We start from the raw sequence: 19,519 nt of genomic DNA on the forward strand, positions 1-19,519 counted from the left end.
GTGGTGACGGGGGTGCCGATGACGTTGGGACGGGCCGGGAGCAGAGGTGGCACGGAGTGGCGGCCGTTGGTGTGGCTGTGGTGGAGCGTCCTGCTCTTAGGAGACGACAGCGCTTCGGGTGGGTTCTGGAGGGTGGGAAGGGCTGAGACCCCGGGTCCCGCAGCCTTCCCTCCCAGCCCCTCTCGTGGGGGCCGGCCGTCTGCTTCCGGCACTTTCTCTTCTTTCTCTTCTCCCCCTGCTCGTGCCCGCTGGTGCTGCGATGCTGTCTTCTAATCCAGCTCTTTCACACTGGCGCTGGCCCTCCCAGCGCTGTGGCCTTCCCTCACGCCTCTGGCCGCTGTGCTTCGGCCGGAAGCCCTGCCCTGCCACGTCTCGGCAGAATGCACTGGACGCCTTTGTCCTGGAACCCGCTCCTCTGGGCAGGTGCGTGGCCCCTGGCCCAGCCCGCACCTCAGTCTTGTACCCCCCGTCCTCAGCTCTGTCGGCTTAGATGCTTCCTTGCCTTCGCTCTGTCGTTTTACCAACCTCCGATTTCCGTAGCCAGGTCGTGGGGGTGGGAGTGGTCTTGGCCTTGATTCCCAGGCCGGCAGCCCAAAGCAGCGAGCCAGATGTTGCAGGACGCTGTCTGCATGGGCAGCATGAACTCCGCCCCTCGCTTTTGCCTCCCCTCCTGCGGGCCCTGGGCCCTCCCGGCACTGCCCTGGGCCCCGGTCTGGGGCAGGACCTCGCCCTCAGCCCCTTGGCTGAGTGCTGGCAACCCCCGGCTCAGCTCGTACCGCGAGGCCGATGGCCGTGTTTTGCGTGTCTACGTCCTCATCTGCCGTGTAGGTTCAGCCTCGGGGCATGAGTGGGGCTGAGGTCCAGCTGCCTGCCGGGCGCCCTGCGGAGGGGGCACCTTTTCCGGAGTCCCACAGAGGCCCTGTGTCTGCTGGGAGTGGACAGAGGAGGGGCCAGCGGCGCAGGCAGGACACGTTGGCTCGCCAGCTGTAAAACGCCCTCAGGCCACGGCCGATGGACGGTGACGCCATCTTTCCGCGGCTGTAGGCCGGCGACTGCACACCCGCTGCGTGGCCAGCGGGAGTCTGCGTGGCCGGCAAGTGTTCAGCGACGGTCGCGCTGCCTCAGTGCTGATCTTTTCTCAGCCTCTTTCAAACGGTGCCGAATCTTTATGAAACGCTTGCCACGTCTCTCGCCAATGAAAAGCCTGAACTATGCAAAGTGCCAGTATTAAATTTTGAAATCAGTTGTATAGCATTTGGGACAGACATTTAATAAAATATATGTAACTTAAATAGTTACCGTTGGAATTATGTCACCGGTCGATGGTGAAGCCCAGGGGCAGCTCCTGTGTCTGGGTCGGTTACTCCATCTCTGGAGGGCTGGGGCAGGGCCTGGCGCACAGGCGCTCGCCAGGCGTCTGCCGAGTGGACGGTAGCCTCGGCTCTCCTGACCGAGTTCTCGAGCTTGTTGCCGGCCGGTAGTGCGGTTTGGTGGTTTTTCCTAGAACTCTTTGCCATCCAGTTAATTTAGCACAGAGCTTTGTGATTTTTCCTGCTTGTTGGTGAAGTACAGCTCTGTGTTTACACGGGCAGCGAAGTGTGGGATGTCTCGACGGCCTCCATCTATGTAAGAAACGATGAAGCTCACACGTTAAGTGCCAGAGTCGCCCCTTTAAACGAAAGCGCTTCCGAGCCACTCCGGGAACGTTTTTGTTAAACGTAAAATGTTACGTTTGACTTGGTTAACTGGCGTTAGAATTGTTTGTTGAAAGTCTCTGTTTCACGAGTGCAGAAACATCTCGATTTCAGTTGGAGCCGGCTGTGGGCAGCTGGGGACGGCCAACACCCCCAGGCATTGGAGGGAGCGCGGTGCTGTGAGCCCTCGGTGGCTCGGCACGTTGGTGGGGGGCAGTGGGGTGTGCAGCCCCCGGGGCACCCGGCCATGCACGGCTGTGGGCTGCGCACACTCTGTGTGGCAGTGCATAGGGCTTCACGTGTGGGGAGCTGCCGGGGGGACCGATCCGGCCCGTTATCTTTAACCGAATTGAGTCTCCCCTTCCTGAGCCAGTGGGTCTTTTCAGACGGGGGGGAGGGGCAGCTTTCAGAGAGGCCCCCGGGCGTGGACTGTGCAGACCGGGCCTTGGCGGGGAGCGCTTGGTCTCAGGCGCCTGTGTGCTCTCAGTTTTCAGGAGACGGACAACGCCTGGCATGGGGGGTGTCTGGCGCTGGCAGAGCTGGGCAGGAGAGGCCTGCTGCTCCCTTCTCGGCTGACGGACGGTGAGTAGTGTGGCGCACTCGCTCTGCACTGCGAGGGCAGCCTGCAGCCCGGAGGGGCGCCTCGCCATGGGCACGTGCCCCACCTGCCCCTCACCGGCCGGCCCAGTGTCCCCGGGGCGCGCATGGGCCTGGGTCTCGGTCGCTGCTGCTCCTTGCAGCGGGCGTTAGTGCCTCAGGCGCCCTGCACATTCGGGTCTGGGGCCTCTCACTGCTGTGCTGTTGGAGACGCCGTTGTCCCCAGGACCACTTTTCACCCTCGCCACTGTGCCACCCAGAGTGACGCCATTGTCCCCTGGGACAAGGCTCACCCTGTGAGGAGTGGGCTGGAGGGTCTCAGGAAGCTTGGCAGTGGGCCTGAGCAGGGAGGCCGGGCGCTGTGTGGCCGGCGCCGAGGCATCAGCGAGCCCCAGGCTTGTGTGTCCCAGCTGGTGAGCCTGGCCACGTGGGGGTGGACTGTGGGGCTGCGGCCACGTGCAGCCCTGTCTGCGGTTGGCGGGGACCATCCTGCGATGTGGCCACCAGCACCTCTGGGCAGAAGGAAGGGGTACCTGTGAACGTGGAGGGGCCCAGCCGGGACTGCGCCCCACAGGCCCACACGCCCTGCGGGGGGACCCCTGCCCTGACTGAGGGCGCCGCGCAGAGGCAGGTTGGCAGCGCCCCCGCGAGTGCCGGCTGCGCCGCGGAGCAGCGGAGTCGGCAGCAGTGCGCTGGCGTGCCGGGCTTCTCGCGCTCGGTGCGCCGCCGGCACGTCCCCCGTGTCACGGCACGCGGCGGGAGGACTGAGCCGCGCCTGGGCCTGTGCCGTGTCCGCCAGTCTCGTTGCCGGTCGGCGGGCATCTTGGCTCTGCGAGCGGAGCTGCCGTGGGCGCCCGCGGAAGGTTTCCGCGTGGACGCGGTTTCGGCCCTCTCGGCGTTGGACCTGGGAGGGGGCCGCTGGGCGCACGACACCGGCCGTGAGGAGCCGCGGTGCCCTTCGCGTCCCCGCCAGCGGGGTCGGTTCCTCTCCGGTGCCCCGTCCTGGCGGGTGTGAAGTGGCATCTCGCCGTGGTTCTCGTTTGCATCGCTCCGATGGCTGGTGATCTGCTGGCGCCCTTCGGAGGGTCGGGGTTCGGCCTTTTCGTCAGGCCCAGTTCCTGTGTGTTTTCGCCCGTCGCGCCTGCTGCGGTGTCAGACCTGAGAAACCGCCTGTCCCCAGGCGTGGAGAGTTGCTCTCGTGGTTTTATTTACTCCTTTACTCCCTCCTGAGTGACGTACTTGTGAAAACAGGTGTGTGTGAGAGCGCGTGAGTGTGGGCGCGCGAGTGCGACGTGGACTGAGCTGGAGTCCACACCTGGCGGTGCCGACTGCCGTCCACTCGGAGGAAACCAGCACCTTCCCTTCGCTGCTCGTGTCTGAGGCCGGCCGGCGTGTGTGGCCCATCACACGTACGGTGTCGGCAGTGCCCGCCGGTCACAGACAGGCAGCGCGAGGCTGTGGGTGTGGGTGTGGGTGTGGGTGTGGGCGCAGTAAAGGAGGCGTGTCGAGCTGTCGCTCAAAAGCAGCGGCGCAGGGCGCAGGGCGGCCTTCGCTCCTGCCTGGCGGCGCCCCTTCAGTGGGCTGTGCGCGGGGCGCGCCGCACCGGGGCGGGGGCGGGGCACCGGCATGGCGGCGCCCCCTCTGCGGCAGCTCTGCCCAGGAGCCCGCGTCAGCCTGCTCCTCTGGGGCTGCCCGCGTGTGGCCGAGGCCCTCCCACTTGCCGAGTGCTGGCCTGTCCTAACCGTGTCGGTCCCCACAGGCCCCAGGGGCCTGGGTTCCCAAGAGAGCAGCCGGGCCCCGGGAGGGGTCGCGCTGCCCCGCGCCCCCGGCGGGCCCCGGCTCGCCCCCGTCCCGACACGCGTGCAGCTTTGGGTGCTGCACGTTCCTGGCCGTGTGGACGTCACGAGACGCCGGGGCCCAGCGCGTGGAGGGATCTGGTTTTGCCGTTAGCGTGTTTTGCTTCGTGAACGAATGCTGCACGCTTCATTTCACGCCTGCCCTGCGTTCCGTCCCTGTGGGGCGTGGCTTTCGGTCCGAAGTTAAAACCCGTGATGGGGGCAGTTTGCTCTGGGCGGTTGGTAGGACTAGTGAGAAAGGTCGTTGTCAGCATTCAGAAAACTTTCAATGGCAATTCAAGGGTCCTTTTAAAATTTTTTTCTGCTTTATTGAGGTAGAATTCATCTCACATGCAATTCCTCTATTTAAAGTCTACACACAGTTCAGTGGTTTTCTCACATTTCACGATTAACTTTTAAAAAACACTGTAGAACGTGTAACAGATTTGTCACAGCAACTATTTGTGAGTGTGCAATTCAGCGGCAGTAATTAGAGTCACGATGTCATGCAGCCATTATCACTGTTTCTAAGACTTTTCACCATCCCAAAGGGAAACTGTCCCCATCGAAGGCCAGCTCCCCACTGCTCCCCCCCAGGAACTGGTCTGTCTGTCCCCAGGTGCTCGCCTGCTCCAGGACCCCGGCGAGTGTTGGCGTGTAGTCTCAGGGGTTAATGCCAGGTGCAGCAAGGGCCAGGACGTCTCTTATGGCGGAGCGGCTTTGCGTTGCGTGGACGCTCCGCGTTCCCCGTCTGTGCGCCGTGGCTCATGTGACCATTGTGAGCAGGGCTGCTGTGAACTCTGGTTCAAGCGTGTCTGTCTGAGTCCTTGTCTTCGATTCTTTTGGGGATGTGCCTAAGGGTGGAATTGCTGGGTCACGTGCCGATGCTGAATTTGATGTTCTGCGGGTTTGTCGTGTGTATGTGTGAAGGCTAGAAGCTTTCAGCTCCTATGTCGGGTCACGTGTGACTGTGGAAAGGTGGAGCAGGCGACACTTCAGCACGGCCGGGGTTTCGTGATGGAGCCCAGGACGCCTTCGTGCCCTGGGTGGGTGAAGAGGGCCGCTGGTCACCGGCCGTGCATGCTGCACTGGCCTGGAAGAGCTGTGGCCCGGCCCCGCGGTCTCTGAGGCCATCACCTCCGTGGCGGTGAGGCAGGGCCTGGGCGGTTGGGAACTGTGGTTCTCGTCACGTAAAGTGATGCCTGCCTGACCCTTGGGCGGGCCTCGAAGCCTCACGTCCTCGGAGCCTTTGGGCCTGTGTTCTTGCGTGTGTCAGTGCGAGGCGCTGAGTCCTGGGCCTGGAACGCTGCTTCAGCGAGCGGCCCCGCACTGCTGGCCTGCGGCAGGCACGGCGTCGGCAGGAAGCCGTCCTGCTTTCGGGTCCCGTCAGACAGACGGAAGGGCCCAGGCGTGCGCGGGTGCTGTGCACGGGCTGTAGGGTGGGGATTGTAACTGCTGCCTTTGGATGGGGGCACCTGGCTGCCTGAGGTGCCCGCAGGCCTAGCCCATGGGGCTCACCTGGCACCTGGATGCTTTGGGGCAGCCTGTAGCGGTGGCCTCCTGGGCGACCATCTCTGCATCCCCTCTTGAGGCGACATTGGTGGTTCCGTCTGAAGTCCCTGTGCTTGTCGCGAGGCATGCTGTCTGCTCTCCTGAAGCCCGTCGTTTTAGAATGACGCCGTCCCGTCCCTCTCGACCGTACGTGTGCAGCGGGGCCCGGGCGTCACAGGTCTCCCACCTGCCCCGCTCCTCGTAGGAGTGCTTAGACCTTCTTCCTTGTGGGAATTTCTCCTCCGACTTCTCGAACCCGAGTCTCCGTCCACTTTTCTCAGAGTTTTCCCTCGTGCGTTTGTGCCTGTGGCGGACCTTCAGCAAGAGGCTGTCGGGACGGACAGTCACGGTCACGTTCCCCATGGCTGTGAGGTGCCAAGTACTTAAATTTTTTCTAGTTTGGGTTTTCGGGGACCTGCTTATTGGGACAAAGTTAATCAGAATAGCAGTGTGAAATGTTTTATTGGACAGCAGCTGCGGACAGGATGGGCTTTTAGTCCGGGTGATCTTCTGTGAGGAGTGCTTCCGCCTGGAGCGAGGCAGGCTTCTGCCTGATGTGTCAGAGCTGAAAAGTAAAAACTTCCCTACAGACTAAGCCGAGAGGCCTTGTCACTTGCACAGGGAGCTGGGTGCGGCTTCTTTGCTTTAGCAGCCTTTGTCCTTTGATCTCACCTGACAGCTCTGTGGGGACCTCCCACGTTCTGCTGAGGTGACTCACGCCCACCCTCCGCACCACACGCCCTTTCCAGGGGCCCTGGTTGACACCCCGGCCGGGCGTCGGATGAGAGATGCCCTCTGGGAAGTGGCGAAAGGGGGCGTGGGGCTTGGGACGCCTGGCGGCCTGCTCTCACGCAGCAGTTGCGGGGAGCCGAGGCCCCGGGAACCCGTTCCAGCGCGCGCGGACGCCCGAGGACCCACGGATGGTCTCCGAGGAGCCCCAGGGTGGGCACAGGCCAGGCCTGACGGCCACTGGTTACAGGTGCACACACACGCCCACACGTACACACTCACATGTGCTCACATGCATGTGTGCTCATGCATACGTCCACACACTGACACGTGTGTGCCCACACGTGCTCACACATACCCACATGTTCCCACGCTCACATGTGCTCACATGTACACGCTCACACACAGCTCACAAACACGTTCTTTCTGTGATTTAATTGCTTTCCCAGCCCTGTTCTCTTTTTTGACTGTTTATTACAGCAAAATATTCTGAAGTATAACAGAGTTCATGTTTGTCTTCATTTTGTGTGTTCTTAAAGTTTACCCATGAGTTTATTGGAAAATTAGCAATATATACATTATTTTAGGAAGTGAAAGATGAGGCTGAGTCAGAAAGTTCGCCGTGGCATAAGGAAATAGACCATGTCGATGACAGCTTCGCCCGTGATGCATTTTCCCCAATGGAAATAAATTACTTATATAAATAGCCTCTTTGTGTTTGAGTGTCATTCAGTCATAACAGATCACAGTGTTTTTATATACAGCATGTTAATGCTAGTACTGAAAAAGGTTTTTTCTGGCATTTCCAGTAATCGCTTCAAAACACAGTTAAAACAATTCGTATTAGTGCTAAGTTGCTTATAAGAAAAGTATTTTTAAGAGATTTTCTGTTGTTTACACCCAAGAGTTACATTTCAGTTCTTTGTGTCTCATTTGACGTTTCGCTCATCGGTCTGAGTACGTCATTCAAACGTTTTTACAACCCAGAGCGGAAGCACCTCTTAATGCTCATGCCTCGTAGTTATAAAACATAGAGTTGCAGGTTTTAAATTTTTTTGAGAAGAAAAGAAACTGCATCGTAACCACAGACCAGATGAGAAACGAAGGTGCCGCCGAAGGTTCGGGGCACTGCAGTCCGCCTGCGAAGGCGCAGAGGCCGCAGCGGCGGGCGGGCGGCGGGCGCTACGAGACCCGCGTTCTTCTCCGGAGCGTGAGCACTCTGGCCGTGTCGCTCGGCTTGGGCTTCTTGGCCCCCTGCTGGGCCTTGCCTGCGTCCCGTGGGCTTGTCCTCTTCTGCGCTTTTGGTCTGAGGTCACTCTGGGGCTCCTGGTTGTCCGTGGCATCGAGGGCGGGTGTGTCTCGTTGGCAGGTGGACTCCTGGGCTGTAGGCTCCCCGTCGCCCCCCCGGACAGTGCCCGGGCTGTAGGCCGCTAGCTGGCAGAGGGCCACGGCAGCCGTCTGCTTCTGCTCATCACTGCTGTCCACCGCCCGTGTGTCCTGGGCCTCCCCAGGGGCGGCTGTGGCCGGGACCTCGGTGCCAGAGCTGTCTCGGTCGGTCTCCGTGGGGGCTGGCCTGTCTCCGGCACCTTCTGGCTCAGTTTCGTGGGGGGCGGCAGCAGGCTCTGCTTCTCGCGGTGGGCTGCGGACGGCAGGCCTTGGGGCCAGGGCATTGCAGGGGTCCTTCACTGAGAGGTTCAGGGGTGCATCCTGCAGCTCTGCGAAGTCTCCGTACACCGAGTCGTGGGCCGCGAGCCGGGCCTCGGGCTTTGTGGACAGGTTCAGCGGGGTCGTCCTGGGGCTGTCGTCCTCTGCGCCGGCAGACTCAGCCTCGGCGCCCTCGGTGGTGCCTCTGGTCTGAGCCGGGGTGCTGTCGTCTGTGGCCTCAAGGCTGGAGGAAGCAAAGAAGAGGCTTAGTGGGGGCCCCTCCTGTTTAGCACTGCTGGGGACGCGCCGAGCAGCCGCGGCCTTGCTCCCGGAGCATGGCCCAGGGTGCTGTGCCGGGGGTGTGGGAGGGGCCCCGTCTTACCTCGTGGGAGACTGGCCTCTGTCCTGGGCCTGGGCCCCTGGGCGCTCCGTGCTCCTCCTGATAGGCTGGAAGGCCGTGAGGCTGTGCTCTGCTTGCGGGAGCCTCCCCAGGGTGGCTTTGTCTGAGCGGCCGCACAGCCCTGCACACGGCTGGCTCGTCTGCGTGAAGTTAGTGGGGCTCGGCCGGCCAGGTGAGCCGGTGGCCGCACTGCCCGCACGCGGGCTCATTTTGGTCCCTTCTGTGTCCCTCCGGCCGTCTTTGGAAGGGTCTTCGGCCTCGGGAGCTGGGCTCTCTTTGTCGCAGCCCATGCGCTTTCTGTGGGCATCGGAGGAGCTCGCCTTGGATGGGCCCGAGGCCGTGTAGACCGGGGCGGCCTCTTCCAGGAGGTGAGAGCTCTGATCGTGGGAAAGGCTGGCCATGGGTGGCAGCCTGAGCCCGTAGGAGGGGAAGGCGGGCTCTGGCCGGAAGAAGCCGTAGGGGACGGGCAGGGCGGACTGGAACTGCTGCAGGAGCCGGTAGTGCTCGTAGGTGGAGGCCGGCGCGGGCACGTGCTTGGGCATCGGCCCCGGCTGGGGCAGGAAGTGTCTCTGCTCCGGGGCCCCGTACACGGACAGCAGGGCCGCATCGCACTCGGGCGGGTTCCCGGCCAGTAGGTAGGGGGAGTAGATGGTGGCCAGGCCATGCTCCGTGTAGAAGTGAGGCGGGTACTCGGGGACGGCGGGCTGCACGTAAGGGGAGAGGGGGCCGAAGCCCTTGGCAGCTGGGACTTTGGGGGGAAACTCGGGCGGGAGGAGCGGCGGGCCCACTTTCCACGGGTAGCCGGGCGCGTGGAACGCGGACTTGGGGTGGAAGGTGGCGGCCTTGGCCGTGGGGCTGGGCAGTGCCCGGGCCTCAGGAGCCTCGGCGGGCCCGGGCCCTGTGAGTCTGCGCTCTGTGACGCGGACAAAGGCCGACGGCCGCACGAGGCCTTCTGGAGCGGCCTGGGCGGCCTCTGGGGCTGGGCTCTGCTGTGCTGCGTCCTTGGGCAGAGCAGGCTTCTGCCCAGGGCCCTTATGGGCCACGCGTGTGGGCACGGCCAGGTTTTCCTTGGCATCCTCCCTGGCGAGGCCGAGCGAGAGCTTGGCGTCTGGGTGCGGGAGCCCGTTCGGGGCCGACTTGGAGGGGGTGAGCTTCGCAGTGGGCTCCAGCTGGTGGGCTGGTTTGGGGTCTAAGGAGTTGGATTTGTGGCACTTGGGGACGCGGTCCTGCTCCGACACCAGAGTGATGGAGTTTTTGCAGAGGCCGTACTTCATGTGGTTGAAAAGGTGCGACTTCTCGTTGCAGGTGAAGGGGCACTGGAAGCACTTGTACTTGAAGGGCTTCCCCGGCGGCCTGGGGATGTAGTGCGGCTTCTTCGGTTTCCGTTCTTTGAGGAGGCTCATCTTCCTGCCGCTGTCCTCCCGGGGGTCTGCTCCCGGCTGCTGGGTTCGGATCAGACTCGCTGGCCGTGAAGAGCGTGTGGCCGCTTCTCTTGGCCTTTCTGGCCGCGTGCTTTTACTTGGCGCCAGCCGCACGTGCCCCAGGCCTGCCGAGGCCAGTCCCGTTCATCCGGGGGCCAGGAGCTGCAGTGGAGAAGCAGAGCGTCAGTCAGCAGCAGCCCAGGGCTGGCGGGGACCCGCGCTCGCAGTGGGCAGCGGGAGTCAAGCAGGGCAAAGGCACCGGGAGAGGCGCGGGCTGTGGGGTGCGGGGTCTGGGGCGGGGTGGGCGCCAGCTGCCCCTGCTCGGAGCCGCCTGCGCCCTCCCCGCCCATGCCTTCTGTTCTCTCAAGGCTGCCCCGAAAGAATTAGTCTTGGGGCCGAGAGGAGTGTCCTGTGTGGCATGGTCACAGTCAAGTCTGAGAACACCTGAATTCTCTTGAGTTCGGGGAACTTTCACCCTGTGACCTGAGGCCTCAGATGCCCAGCAGGTTGTGGACTGAGGAGGCCGAGTGTTGGGGTCCCGCTCTGCCCTGTCCTCGGAGTTTTGGATCTGAGCGGCGTCACGGCGTGCTGGTTGTGTGTGCTGAGCGCGACTGCAGGGGGCCTGGGTCTGTGTGCGTGTGTCCACTGCGGACCATGGCCGTGTGGCTGGGACGTGCAGCGGTGCCCCGCGACAGGTCAGCCCTGCTCGGCGAGTCACTGCGTCCTCTGCAGGGGCATCACAAGCGACGGAGGGACTGCGACAGGACGGCCCCGCCCTGCTCCCGGAGTTCCACCGAGAGCGCCCGCGCCGCCTCCCAGGGCTCCGAGGGGCCGTCAGTGGGTCTGTGAGTGACCGGCCACGGGCCACCTTATGAATGGTGGCAGTGAGCTGGCGCACGACCCCCGCCTCTGCCCGGTCGGGTGACCAGGAGCATGGCGGGCCGGGGCACCGGCCAGCCTGCCTGCCCTGCGCCTTCCTCCCGGTGGCAGAGCCAGAGCTTCGCAGCCCTCACTTTGGGGGGAGGGTGGGTTGGGGGGGTACCCAGGAGCGAGAGGTGCCTGCTTAGAGGTGGCTGGCTCAGGCTAGGGAGCTATCCAGCCTTTAACCTTTAGGAAGTGGCCTTGGGCCATCCAAGCCTCAGGCCACACCCACCCAGGTCCTTGAGAAGCAGCGGCAACCCCCGTGGCCACGGGACTGTGCCCTCCTCCGGGACCCTGGGTCGAGGAGGGGCTGTGAGTGTGTAGCCTTCCAGGTGCCTTCGTGGAGGGTCCGGCTTTGCCTGCCCGCCAGCGCCCCCAGGCTCAGCCCAGTTTCCGGCAGAGGCCGCTCTGCCTCCCAGCCTGAGAACAAAGCCGGAGTCTGGGAGGATCCCGCGCTGGCTGCTGGAGTGACTGTCAGAGAGTGAGGGGGTGGAGACAGCTGCTGGGAAGTGAGGAACCCAGGCCCAGCACTCGAATTTGCATGAAAATGTGACAAGGAAAAGCCCTCAGCTTCTGCTGGTTTCCAGGCTGCTCAGCAGTAAACCTCAAAGGCAAGGATGGCACAGAGAGGCCCAGCGGCAGCCCTGTGCCGGGGTCAGGGCAGCTCCCCCACGGGCGTGAGCCTGTGCCGGGGTCAGGGCAGCTCCCCCACGGGCAGGGGACACCCGAGAGCTGCTCTCACAGCTGCTCCTCTGCTCCTGGCATCCCACACGGGGGGCGGGGTGAGCTGGGGGGTGATGGGTCTTTTTCTGGTGGAGCTTTAATTTTCACTTGGATACCATAGATTCTCAGCAAGCTGTCAGATTTTCTCCTAAGCAAACTGGTTTATCTACTCATTTATTCATGTTTCTTAAAAAGACAAACCACCACTCACACTGCTGCCTCTGGTGCGCTCATGCGGCCGGCCCTTTCAGAGGGGCACATTGGCTGTGAGGGCGCCCAGCGGGACGGAGGCTCTGCGGGGGCCTGCGGCCTCCTGGAAGTGTTTGCAGAGCCAGCGGCGGGCCATGCGTTTTGAGTGAGAAGGGAGATTCTGGGCGCCCCACAGCCAGAGAGGGGTCCCTGAGCCGTCTCAGCAGGCCTTGCCGTGGGCAGAGCCAGGTGTGGGTCGCCTGGTGCCCAGGCCACCCTGCCCCTCCTCTCCAATGCGTGCGGCCGCGGGAGCGGCGAGGCTTTGTCAGAGCCCAGCAAATTAAAACGCACACTCATAGCTTTGAGCCCTAATTTCCCCTCTTATTATAGGTGAAATCGGGAACAAGTTCTTCGTGAGTCCGGCCTGTTCCTTGGGGGGCAGATATGCCCTGGGCGACGAAAGCACAGCCTCCTCGCCTCCGTCAGGAAGCGACTCATCCCAGCCAGGGCCGGGCCGGCTCGATAAGCCAGCGGGGCCTGTGCCGGCACGTCCCCTTACGCTCCCTGGTTCTGAAGGCGTGAGAACCTCTGCAAGGCAGCTTCCCATGATCGTGTAGGATATGTTATGGCAGAGATCTGAAAACTGATGATTTCATCACTAGCTGCGAGCAGCATGATCAAAATGATGACAGTTGCAAAACGTCTGTCAGGTGTGAGCCCAGAGCCCCAGCGATACCGAGAGTGGACACAGCCCCGCCCCCCACACCGCAGGGCGCGAGCGCAGGTGGGCAGAGCTCCCTCGGGATCTGAAAAGCTGGGGACCTCGGGTTTACATGCAGCGTTACTTGGTATTGCTGGTACTTCAGGCGAAAATATAAATACACCCACGTGGGTAGGTTTTCTCAAAAGTTCACAGGAGGCGGCTCAGGTGTCAGTCACAGTGTCACCCAAAACAGGGATCTGAGAGGTGACGGCTGTCATGTCGGCAGGCACCTTTTTCACTGAAATGAGGCTGTGTGTAGAGTTTCGGTCTGGCCCTTCCCATCCTCGGTTGGCTCACAAGGACAGTCTCAGGGTGAGGGGTGCCCGCGTCCTAGGAAGGGGGCATACTCAGGGTCTCGGGATTGGGAGGCCAGCCTGCGTGGACGCCCAGGGGCCGCCGTGTCGGTGACTCTGGCCAAACTGACCTCAGGGCTGCACCAGTCACCAGTTAAAGCAGGAGTCATGGCCGCTGCAGGTGCCCGTGGGGACGGGCGAGCTCCCTGGGCTGCGCAGGTGCCGGAGGAGTGGCGGGGCGAAACGGAGGCGCTCGTCCGCTTTCGAGGGGGCCGCCTGGGGAACGGCGTGTCCCTGCTCCTGCCCCGGGGCTCGCGGGACAGAGGCACGGTGGCCGCTGCTGGGGTGCAGCGTCTGCCAGAGCCACAGCCGCGGAGCCCTGAGCCGCCCCTGTGTCTGGGGTGGACTGGCCCTCGGAGGCGGCGAGGGGGTCTCACGCGCTTCCGTGCCCGTGCTGACGCTCGTCCGCAGAGCTGAGGGGCTGCTTGCTGGAGCAGGGCCTGTGCGGGCTGTGGCGCCCGCATGTTTCCACCGTCGGGTGGGAGCCTCTCCCGTGGGGGGCTGGGTGGGGGACAGGACCTTCGGGCTCCCTTCACTCCCACGTGGCGTGCTCAGAGCCTGCGGGGTCGCGGGCCCCCGCCTGCCTCCCCTGTGCCTGTGTGCCGCAGGCAGCCCGGTGACCACCCTGCCAGAGCCACCCACAGCAGCTGGTGGGCGCAGTGTCCACCCCGAGGGCAGCAGGTGGGGGTGGTGACTTGACGTGCCCGGGGCCCGCTGGGAGCTTCCGCGGGGGCGCCCTCCTGTGCCGGGAAAGCCCCTTTGTGCCTTCTCAAGCGTCCGCGACGTGTGCTGTGTGAAGCCAGCAGGCCTCGCGGGTGGCCCTGTGGCCACGCGTGTCCACCCTGCTGGCCGCTCACACCAGCGGGCGGGAGTCACGGAACTGCCCACACGGCTCCGAGCAGCCCGCGGTTTCGGTTGGCCACAGGGCTTTGTTTGCTCGTTTCTGAAGTGCTGACTTGCCAGCGACTCGATAGGCACCTGAGCGTGGATGCCTGCCTGCCTGTCGTCAGGGCCAGGGCGAGTGGCTGGCATGTTTAAAGGTTTCTAGGGAGTCTGAACTCTGAAAAAGGCGAGGGAGGAGATTTTTTTGAACTTTGATAGGACACAATAGAGGTAATTATAGCTTGACTTTATGGGACATGGCCGTGCTGGGCTGGGCAGCCGAGCCCGTCGTGCCCGTGAGCCTGCGCTCCGGCCTCACGCGAAGACTCCTCCAGAGGCCCTGGCACGGGGCCCGGCAGGTGGGACGTCCTGAAGGGCGTGCTGTAACCACGACATTGTGAGGTGGCGTTATTGCATAACTCAGGGACACGCCATTGTCGCCTACCCACTGGGGTGTCGCAAGAACGAGCTTTGTGAGTTTTACTCCAGTTGAGCTTTTCCAGTGATTAACCACCACTCCCTCCCAGACTTCTGGTTCTTTAAAACGAAGAGTAAACTTGAGGACAGCCATGACCTGGGGAGAAGGACAGCTTCCTGGAGTGTGATTCGGAGGCCCGGGTCCAGGGAACGACTGGAGGCCCTTCCTGCTGTCAGCCGGGGTCCCAGCTTACAGACGCACGCTCTGAGCGGCGGGGCAGCTTCAGCGTGCGGTGGCCTGTCACCGGAGCCCCGAGCCTGGCGCGCCTGCCCCGCTCACCCTCACAAAGGCAAAACCAAACCAGCCTAAAGCTCTGGAAGGGCTTTGTCAGTACAAAATAATAATTAGGACAACCCATGTAGACATATTTTGCTCAAGCGACGTCTGCCTTGGCTCAGACTTGGCCAGGGATCTGGTCAGTAATTGTTCTTACACAGGCCTATGAAAAACTTCACAAAGCAAAGAGCTCTACTTTTGTATATACAGGGATCCAGTTTCCTTAAGTTTTTTTTTATACCCATATTTCAAAACAGTACCTACTTTAAACTTAAAAAAGTTTTAAAATTAAGATGTAAATTCAAATCAGCAATTGTCTCAGCGCACGTACAGATCCTTTTATGTTGATACTCATCATAGCTTATTTTTAAGGTGAGAAACTGGCAATAATATAAGTTTAAGCATTGTTTTAAATTTTACAAATTTTATGGTAGAAATGAGGACTTAATCTCCAGGTAAGCATGTTCATAGGTTTTGAATCAAGTGTGAGCCTTATTAAAGTTTTGTAAGGATGGTCTCCACTGCCCGGTGCACCTGCTGGGTCCTGAGTAATCCTCCAGCACAGAGCAGGGCAAGTGATTCACTGAGCCAGGGAGTTGAGCTCCATCTGAGAGTAGTTTGGAAAGAAAACGTGGATTTGAGAAGAAAAGGCAGGTACTCACCAGGGGCCGGCAGTGCTGGGGTTGCGGAGCGGTGGCTACGGGGACGGCGCCCGGGGAGCAGGCTGTTCTCACGCCGGCTGCTCTCTGGAACTGGAGCACCGGCCGGTGGGAGGGGTTTAAGTGCAGGAGCTGAGCCCTCGGGGCGTAGAGATGCACCTGATATTCCCTCCTGCCCGCAGCTACGATTCATGCGTTTGCTCCCACGTGCTTGCACCCACCGAGCCGCTCGCAGCGGCCTCGCCCACCGGCCCTGGGCAGCGCCACTCGGGTGGCTCCCAGGGGCTCCCTCCAGGCTCCGGAGCGCCCTGTTACCGTCCCCAGACGCTGTCGGGTAGCACAGAGACTCGCCGGGCGGAGGTCAGGCTCGGATAAGTGCCTGATGTTGTCATCAAGACAGCATGTGTGACCCACGGGGCGCAGCAGGGCAGAACTGGGGCTTGGTCCGAAACGCCCGCCCCGCGATGGAGGCCGGCAGCCGCAGAGGCCCCGGCCCCGGCCCCGGCCCGGCGGCCTCCTCCCCAGCTGCCTTTCTCCCATTGCCCTGCGCCTGGCCGACGTTGTCCCCGTCCTGCCTCAGAGCGAGAGCCAGAGCCAGAGCGAGAGCCGGGAGGGAGGGAGGGAGGGAGATGGCCGGGCTGCTGCCGCAGAGACCTGCCAGCACAGGCCGGGGCAGCGCCGAGCCGCCCGCCGGGGCGCCCTGGCGGAGCTCTACCCCTGGCGGCCGTGGGGGTCCTGCACTCGCCCCGTCCCTGCCTCTCCCCTGCAAGTAGGCAGGACCCTGGCCCCTGAGCCCGTGGTGCCCCTCCCCCCTGACACTGCTTGCCAGCCCGCCTGTCTGCCCTCCGGAAGTGGGGCTGCCGCGCGGCAGTGTGGGGGCGGGGCAGGGTGCCGTGCGCTGCTGGGCTTCGCTCCCCGCGGCTCCCGGCTCGGAGGTGCCGCGGGGCCGGCCTTCCCAGGCCCGGTCCTGGCTGTCTGTTGAAAATTTCAGACTTAGGATTTTACTGGGTTTTGTTTGGACGCCAGATTCTGCGAAGGAGATTTTTACGTGACTTGTCCGTGTTAGACATCCGTGTAACTTAGAGTGAGAGGCAGCGGTGGAAGTCTCGGCACTGCTGCTGCGCAGCAGGCCGCCCCGAGACGCAGGCCGGGGCACCGCTGCGCCGTGTCTCCTGACGCCGCGGCTCGGGAGTCTGGGCAGGCCTCTGCCGGCGGTTCAGAGCCCGTGGGCGTTGGCGGTGCTCGCGGTGTCGGGCTGCAGGTGCCCGGTCTGGGGGCTCCCGCATGGCTCCACTCGCCTGCGGGTGTCCTGGAGAGGACAGCAGGACCCCTCCCTGTCCACTTAATCTCCCTCCGGGGGCCTCTCTGGGGGGTGGTTGGGCTTCCGTGGCTCAGGACTCAGAGAGAGCACAGGCCAGCGTCTGGTCCCCGGAAAGGCCGACGGACAGCCAGTCATCACGAGGCCCCCGCCGCACTTCAGCGGCCAGACTCGAGGCAGGGGCCGCCCAGCGGCCACCCCCTGCCCGTCGCTGCGTGGGGCACCACCTGGACCCCGCTTAGCGGAGTGCTGTGGTACTCCCCGTGATGCCGAGCCACGTGGCCCGTTGCCAGTTCCGTCCCCTCCACCCCTCCTGCCCCCAGTTCTGAGTGCTGCTTGTTGGCTCCTCTCCACGAAGACGAGCGTTTCCTCCGGCCCCTCTGCCTGCTCGCCTGCCTCCCCCGTCCTGGGCCTTCCTGACCTCCCCCGTGCCGGCCCCGTCCTGGGTCCCGTGCCGTCTCGTCTCTTGGGCTGACCTTCGCCTTGGCGAGCAGCACATGGCGGGTGGAGAGGCTGGGTGAGCGGACGTGTCCGCTTCCCCCGCTGCCCGGCCGGGGGGGAACCCCGGGCCAGAGGTCAGCCCCGCACCAGCCCCGCTGTCGGGAAGCTTTGTGCCCCTCCGACTGCCGACGTGGGACGTTTCACAGGGCGCACGCTCAGGCGCCCGAGCCCAGGCCCCGCGCGCACTTCCTGCTGTGTGGCCTTTCGCGCCTGGCTCTGGTGGCCGCCCGCCAGCCCATTTCAGCCACGTGCAGGTGAGCCGCCGCGGCACCACCCCCCGGCCCTGCAGCAGGACGTTAGGGTTCGGTCACGGTGCTTCTCTTAAAGGTGTAGTTTACGTCGGGCACGGGGCGCGGAGCTCTGGAGTTGGTCCGCTGCGTTTTGGGGCCCGAAGTCCCCTGTCAGGACGTGGAGCGTGTGGCCCCCGCTGCAGGCCGAGGCAGCCCCCGGGCCTTTGCCCGTCGTTGGTTGGTCCTGCTCGTGCTAGGGTGCTGTGCCGGCGGTGGTGCTGGGGTCTGGGTGGGCAGCTGTCCGCTCCCGCGGCCGCCGCCCTCGGTCCTCTTCCGCTAGCTCGCCCTGGTGCTCAGCCCTTCCAGCATTTCTTTCGTGCTGTTACAGGTTTTGGTTTCCAGGAGGTTTTGTCCTCTGGGCGTTGCCTTCTCAGGGCCTCATGCAGCAGTCGCAGTGGCTTCCATTTCTCTGAGGGTCGTGACGATGCGCGGGGCAGGCGGGAGGGTGAGGGCCCTCCCTGCCTCGTCTCCAGCCCTTCCACAGCGGCCGGGCCCCTGCTCCCCACCTGTGAGACCCGGCTGCTGTCTCTGGCCGCATGGGGGCTTGCGGGGTGTGCTCCTTCCAGGGCGGTCCCCGGAGCCCCCCTTCCCCCAAGTTATCTGGAGCCACAGGCCGTGAGCCCTTTGGGGAGGCTGCACGCATCGGGGAGGGCCTGGCTGCCTCCGCTGCACGCAGGCTGGGCTCCGTGGTCCATGCGCTCGTCCACACTCTGCAGCCCCCCGAGAGTGGTCCCCACGTCGCTGTGCGCGCCTTCCCTGCCCTGTGCCTAAGAAGGAAGGAACCTCTCGTGTCACGGGCAGTGGGACTCGGCCCCCGCGCCGTCCGTCCGCCCACTCTTACCTGGAGACCTGTGCCCGGGGTCAGGCCCCTAGGGGGAGCGATGGGGCAGCCGCGGGCAGGCACTGGCGGCTTGCTGGGAGCGGGGCCCTGTGGCAAGCACTTCCCCTGCGTGAACCCGCCGGGCCCCAGCCGGGCTCCACGCGAGGGACCGCCGCAGCGGGGTCACGGTCGCAGAGCACGGAGAGGCCGGCGCCCGTCCTGCAGGGCAGCGGAGCAGCGCTGCACCGCGGCCGAAGGGCTGCTCGGGGGTGCTGTCGGCGGGAGCCCGGGGGGCCGCGTGCGCTCCTGGCCGCCTGGGCCTCGGGGGGCCGGGTGCGCGCTCGCGGCAGCTCCGTGTGGCCTGCGCGGCTGCAGCCCTCCAGTCCGGCCACGGCGTTGGGTCTCGCTGTGACGTGGCACCGTCCACCCTCGTGGTGTGGGGGCCGAAAGCCTTCCGCGGCCACCGCCGTCGTGCTGCGAAGGGAGGCCTGGCGAGGGCGCCGCGGGGCACAGCCCCGTGACCGGGACGCTCCCCGACGGGCCCGGGGCTTCCCGTCCGCAGGGAGGCATGCCGCAGGCGCCTGTGCGCGCCCTTCGGGGCCGAGCATGTGTGCCGGGAGTGGCAGCTGTCGCAGAACAGCCTTTGCGAAGGGCGCAGGTCTCCACGCTTCCGGCCACACCTGTAGTCGCTCGCTGTCTTTCGGGGCGCTGCACCCAGAGGCGAGGAGGAAGGAAATGACAGCTCCACAGGAATTTCGGAGCTCGACGTCGGCGTCCCTTTCTGATTTGGCGGTGGTCGCGGGGTGTGAGCCCGGGAGGGCCAGCGGTGGCTCCAGGCCGAGGGGCGCTCCGTGCCCAGGCTTGGCGCAGGCCCCCTGCCATGCAGGCTCCACCCTTTGGGTCCTGTGAGGTGCGATGGCCGCGTGCTGCTCCCCTGGGGCGTGTGCTGGTGACCTGGTGGGATCATCCCAGCAGACTGGGCTCCCGGAGGGCAGGGCAGCTGTGCGTACGCGTGGCTTGTGCACACGCACCCTGTTCTCGCAGGGAGTAGGGTAACTCTCTGATGTCCCACACCATGGTCTCCGTGCGCCCAGCAGAGGTGGCCCCTTGGGGCTTCCAGGCCATCGGCCGCGTGCAGGGTCTCGGGGCCCTGGGGCCGCCCATGTCCACCCCGTCCTGCTTCTGATGGGCATTTGCGGCCTGCTCGGTGGCACGCTGCCTCTCTGGCCACTCTCCTCTCCATGGCACTCTTGTTCCCATGTCCCTTGCTTCTTGCTGAGGCCTGGGGTGCTGAGCTCTGCCGTGCCATCCGACTCGGGGTCATGCTTTGAGGCTCGTCCTGCACCAGAGGGGCCAGCTCTGGGGTGGATTGGGTGCTCGCCAGCTGGGGGGCCTGCGTGCACCCCGGGCCTGTGCCTGTGCCTGTGCAGAGGCTGCCCGCTGGGCCTGGAGCCCCGGCTTCTGGCCAGTGGCAT

At 63.9% G+C, this 19,519-nt stretch overlaps 2 protein-coding genes across 9 annotated transcripts in view; one reads left to right on the plus strand and one right to left on the minus strand.

Moving 5' to 3' along the window:
* TBCD (tubulin folding cofactor D) overlaps positions 1–19,519 on the plus strand; it is a 104,380-nt gene that overhangs the window by 28,185 nt on the left and 56,676 nt on the right. For 6 of the 8 annotated variants that reach the window (XM_036223890.1, XM_036223883.1, XM_036223887.1 and 3 more), the window contains one exon: positions 2,182–2,276. The exons of the other annotated variants lie outside the window; for them this stretch is intronic. In XM_036223890.1, coding sequence (XP_036079783.1) covers positions 2,182–2,276 — 95 coding nt within the window. The remainder of the gene's footprint in view (positions 1–2,181; positions 2,277–19,519) is intronic. 8 annotated transcript variants of the gene reach the window in all.
* Positions 6,927–9,930, minus strand: ZNF750 (zinc finger protein 750). The gene is made up of 2 exons (XM_016132962.2): positions 8,433–9,930; positions 6,927–8,294 (listed from the first exon to the last, which is right to left on the minus strand). Exons 1-2 carry the CDS (start codon positions 9,851–9,853, stop codon positions 7,589–7,591), a joined length of 2,127 nt encoding a protein of 708 aa, XP_015988448.2. The 5' UTR covers positions 9,854–9,930; the 3' UTR covers positions 6,927–7,588.

Source organism: Rousettus aegyptiacus, unplaced genomic scaffold, assembly GCF_014176215.1.
Source record: "Rousettus aegyptiacus isolate mRouAeg1 unplaced genomic scaffold, mRouAeg1.p scaffold_m13_p_6, whole genome shotgun sequence".
Classification (NCBI taxonomy): Eukaryota; Metazoa; Chordata; class Mammalia; order Chiroptera; family Pteropodidae; genus Rousettus; species Rousettus aegyptiacus.

What these genes read in the sequence shown, in the direction of transcription:
- ZNF750 (XM_016132962.2), bottom strand. Translation starts at nt 9,853, where the DNA reads ATGAGCCTCCTCAAAGAACGGAAACCGAAGAAGCCGCACTACATCCCC. An exon ending in AGAGGCCAGTCTCCCACGAG is followed by an intron (nt 8,295 to 8,432) that starts GTAAGACGGGGC and finishes TGCTTCCTCCAG; the next exon opens with CCTTGAGGCCACAGACGACA.